Source organism: Lactuca sativa, chromosome 8, assembly GCF_002870075.4.
Source record: "Lactuca sativa cultivar Salinas chromosome 8, Lsat_Salinas_v11, whole genome shotgun sequence".
Taxonomy (NCBI): domain Eukaryota; kingdom Viridiplantae; phylum Streptophyta; class Magnoliopsida; order Asterales; family Asteraceae; genus Lactuca; species Lactuca sativa.
This window is the reverse complement of record NC_056630.2, coordinates 247,691,428-247,695,174: the sequence shown is the minus strand read 5'-3', so window position 1 is coordinate 247,695,174 and position 3,747 is coordinate 247,691,428. Positions and strand designations below refer to the sequence as shown.

The window sequence follows — 3,747 nt, the reverse complement described above, 5'->3', positions numbered from 1 at the left end:
ACCTCCGATTATAAAGACATCGGAACAGATTCCACCTGAGAAAACGCCAAAAGCAGTGGAGAATACTTAAGGCACTCAACCACCTGGAGCATGTAGTAGTCATACACAAACGGATTGAGTTCAATGATTAAGTTCTCGTTGGCTTTGATCACCAGTAGGGAAGACGAAGCAAACTGATCATGGTGAGAAGTGGAATCCGCCATTGTTGAAGAAAGAAGATAAACACTGCAGAATCGTCTGTTCTAGTCGAGTGATGGTGAAGAAGGTAAGAAAGGACAATGGGTGTGAGAAACCCTTTATATACCATTGCCATGAGAGAGAAAGAATCTTCTGTTATGATTACACGATCTCTGAACCGTCGCCTGAAAAAGCAGGATTTGACAGCTTGGTTTTCCCAGATAGACGTCATCACACGTGTGGCTAGGAGCCGTTTCAAATTCATGCACCTATTTCCATCCTTATCTCTTAAATCGGTTCAAATTCTTATCCACATAATGCGTCGTCAACTGAATTTTCTTCTTGGTCAACACATAAGTCAATCAAAGTACACTGTGAAAACGATCATTAGAATTTTCGAAAATTAAAACAAATTTTCGTGCAAGAGTGACAAAGATAAAGAAATAAATCAAACGTGTATAGGATGTGAGTGATGTCTTAAACCGACATAAAGCAGTTGATTCCGGGCACGAACCTCTTCCTTCATAGTCAAGAGAGACGTGAAGTGCTTGCATGGTTCCCCGAAAATTACGATCGAGTGTCTGTTAATAAACATCAAAAGGATTCTTTTCAACTATCGGCTCTAAGGGTGCTTATCTCCAACCGAACCTCAATACTTAATATAAGACCGAAGGTCAGGCGAAGTACTTGTGAGACCGATGTGGTCTGCTGAACAAGCAGGTAAGATATGTGTATAAGTGGTTAGGAATTGAAATCTCAAAAATAAAACAAAACTAGACGTTTTGGGAAGAAACGTCTTAGTGTTAGACAATTTCATAAAGATCTCGCATAAAAATGAAAAAGAGATTTCAACCGGTAACAAGTTAAATCTTGAATATTAAAATTCACCGTTAATTCCTTATTGGTATTGGATGGTGGGTCTCACTTAGTATGTGGTATACGCAGCTAAGATCATCAACACAGATTTTGTGTAACCATAAACCACAGTGGTAAAAACCGAGAGTCTCAAGGGTTACGTTTGTGAACCGAAAGTAGATGTAGAATATTGATGAGGTGGTTAAAGAACCGAAACTACCTTTGCTGTTAAAGAGTGACAAAGCAGTAAACTCTCAACTACTTTGATAAGAGTAAGGTAGCTCGTGACGTGAGCTAATTTGGCCTGATTGGGTAAAAACGATAGGTACAGATCGAATCATTAAGGCTTACTCAGAGTCTTTGAGGCTTCGGTCTACATGCAGCAACATGCTTCTAGGGACCCTTAACTAGTTCTTATGTAAAAGATTGTACCTGCCTTAGCTCCAAATTCTGTTATACTAGTAAACTTGTGACCTAATTAAAAGAAAGAGCAAACGAACACACCACACAAACAAAACAAACAAAAAATGTTTTTGGATTTTTTTTTTCAGTTTTCTGAAAAATAAGTAAAACAGAAAGAGAAAATATTTTTGGAATTTTTTTAAGTTTTCTGAGAAATAATAAAATCAGAAATTTGGAATTTTTAAGTTTTGTGAAAACAAATAAAAATAGAAAGTGGTTAAAAGAATAGATATTATAGAAAATACAGAATATACAACAGAAACCTTATCTTAATTGAGTGAAGCGAAATAGACCGAGCGTTTAGCAAATATTGGTTCCTGAAAAGTATGGAGCCGAAATAGACCGAGCGGTCGGCTTATGTCGGTTCCCTAAAATTACGAATCCAAAATAGACAGAGCGTTCGGTTCATTTCGGTTCCTTAATTTTCATGGAACCAAAATAGACGGAACCACATTCTATTTCTTTTAGCTAACCTTTTATGTAGACGAAAGATGTTTTGATATGGACTCTGCTTCGATCATACCTAAGCCATGTAGTATTCTATTAAAACTTGCTTCAGTTAACTCCTTGGTGAAAATGTCAGCAAGTTGATCTGATGATCGAACAAAGTGAACTTCCACATTTCCATCTTCAACATGGTCTTTGATGAAGTGGTATCTCGGTGCATTGTGTTTGGTCTTGGAGTGTTGCACTAGATTATGACATATTCTTATCGCACTTTCAGAATCACAGTAAAGTGGAATCTTCTTCATACTTAAACCATAATCTCTAAGCTGACTTTGTATCCATACCACTTTCGATGTACAGGATGCAGCTGCAATGTATTCAGCCTCGGCTGTTGAAAGCGATACACATGTCTGCTTCTTTGCCTGCCAGCTTACAAGCTTGCCATCAAGGAATTGGCATCCTCCCGTTGTGCTCTTTCACTCCAATCCGCATCCACCAAGGTCTGCGTCTGAAAATGCTTGAATAAAGAAACCTGAATTTGTAGGATACCAGAGACCGAGAGATGAGGTTCGCTTTAGATAGCGAAAGATGTTCTTCACGGCCATCATATAAGGTTCTCTTGGATTAGCTTGAAATCTAGAACAATAGCAGACTGAGAACATTATATCTGGTCTACTAGCCGTTAGATACATGAGAGAACCTATCATTTGACGATAGAGAGTCATGTCTACAGCCGGTTTATCTAGGGATGGCGTTAATTTCGTGCCAAACTCCATAGGAACCTTCACTTTCGAATCTCCCTTCATTCCAAATTTTGTTAGAAAGTTCTTGGTGTAAGCCTCCTGATTTATGAATATTCCTTCTGGTCCCTGTCTAATGTTTAGTCCAAGAAAAAAGTTAATCGGACCCATTACGCTCATTTCAAATTTTGTCTCCATCAACTTCCTGAATTCAGCTGTTAGGCTAGGATTCGTGGAGCCGAAGATGATGACATCAACATAGATTTGAACAATCATCAAGTGTTCGCCCTCTTTCTTACGAAAGAAGGTTGGGTCAACCGAACCTTGTTTAAACTTCGACATTTTAAGGAAACCAGTTAAGGCTTCATACCATGCTCTTGATGCTTGCTTTAGACCATACACAGCTTTGTCTAGAACATAGCAATGATCAGGATACTTTTCATTTACGAAACCAGGTGGTTGTTCTACGTACACTGTTTCTTCCAGTTCTCCATTTAAGAAGGCGCACTTCACATCCATTTGAAAGACTTCGAAGTTTTTGTGAGCAGCATATGCAAGGAATATTCTCACCGATTCCAATCTAGCTACTGGAGCGAACGTCTCTTCATAGTCTATCCCCTCTTCTTGGCAATATCCCTTCACTACTAGCCGAGCCTTGTTCATGATGACATTGCCTTCTTTATCCATCTTGTTCCTGAATACCCATTTTAATCCTACCACAGAAGCATCCTTAGGGGTTGGAATCAATCTCCAAACTCGATTTCTTTTGAACTCATGTAGTTCTTCTTGCATCACCTGTACCCAATCGGCATGATCGAGTGCAGTATTGACCATTTTCGGTTCGATTTTGGAGACAAACGAATTAAACATGCAGAATTTGACTTGAGAAAATAATGCAGTTTGCTTCGCTTTTAGTTAAGAATGTGTGAGAACCTTTTCAGATGATTCACCAGTGATCTGAGTTTTGGGGTGATCCCTTGTCCATTTAATTAGGGGAGGATAATTTGGATCATAAGCTGGATCCTACATTGACCTCTTCTTCGAGTTCTGACTGATCCTCTTCGTC

At 38.9% G+C, this 3,747-nt stretch overlaps 1 protein-coding gene across 1 annotated transcript; it reads right to left on the bottom strand.

The window, feature by feature from the left end:
- Window positions 1-483: 483 nt before the first annotated feature.
- Window positions 484-3,515, bottom strand: LOC111900621 (uncharacterized mitochondrial protein AtMg00820-like). Its single transcript, XM_023896507.1, has 3 exons — window positions 3,252-3,515; window positions 1,253-1,336; window positions 484-549 (listed from the first exon to the last, which is right to left on the bottom strand). The coding sequence occupies exons 1-3, from the start codon at window positions 3,513-3,515 to the stop codon at window positions 484-486; spliced, it is 414 nt and encodes a 137-aa protein (XP_023752275.1).
- Window positions 3,516-3,747: the final 232 nt, after the last annotated feature.

Bases quoted from the DNA above. Each gene is read 5' to 3' on its own strand.
- LOC111900621 (XM_023896507.1), bottom strand. From the start codon at position 3,515: ATGGTCAATACTGCACTCGATCATGCCGATTGGGTACAGGTGATGCAA. The intron at 1,337-3,251 runs GTGAGAATATTC...TTACCCAATCAG, and splicing joins CAGTAGCTAGATTGGAATCG to GCCAAATTAGCTCACGTCAC. The intron at 550-1,252 runs GTAGTTTCGGTT...TCGTTTTCACAG, and splicing joins GTCACTCTTTAACAGCAAAG to TGTACTTTGATTGACTTATG.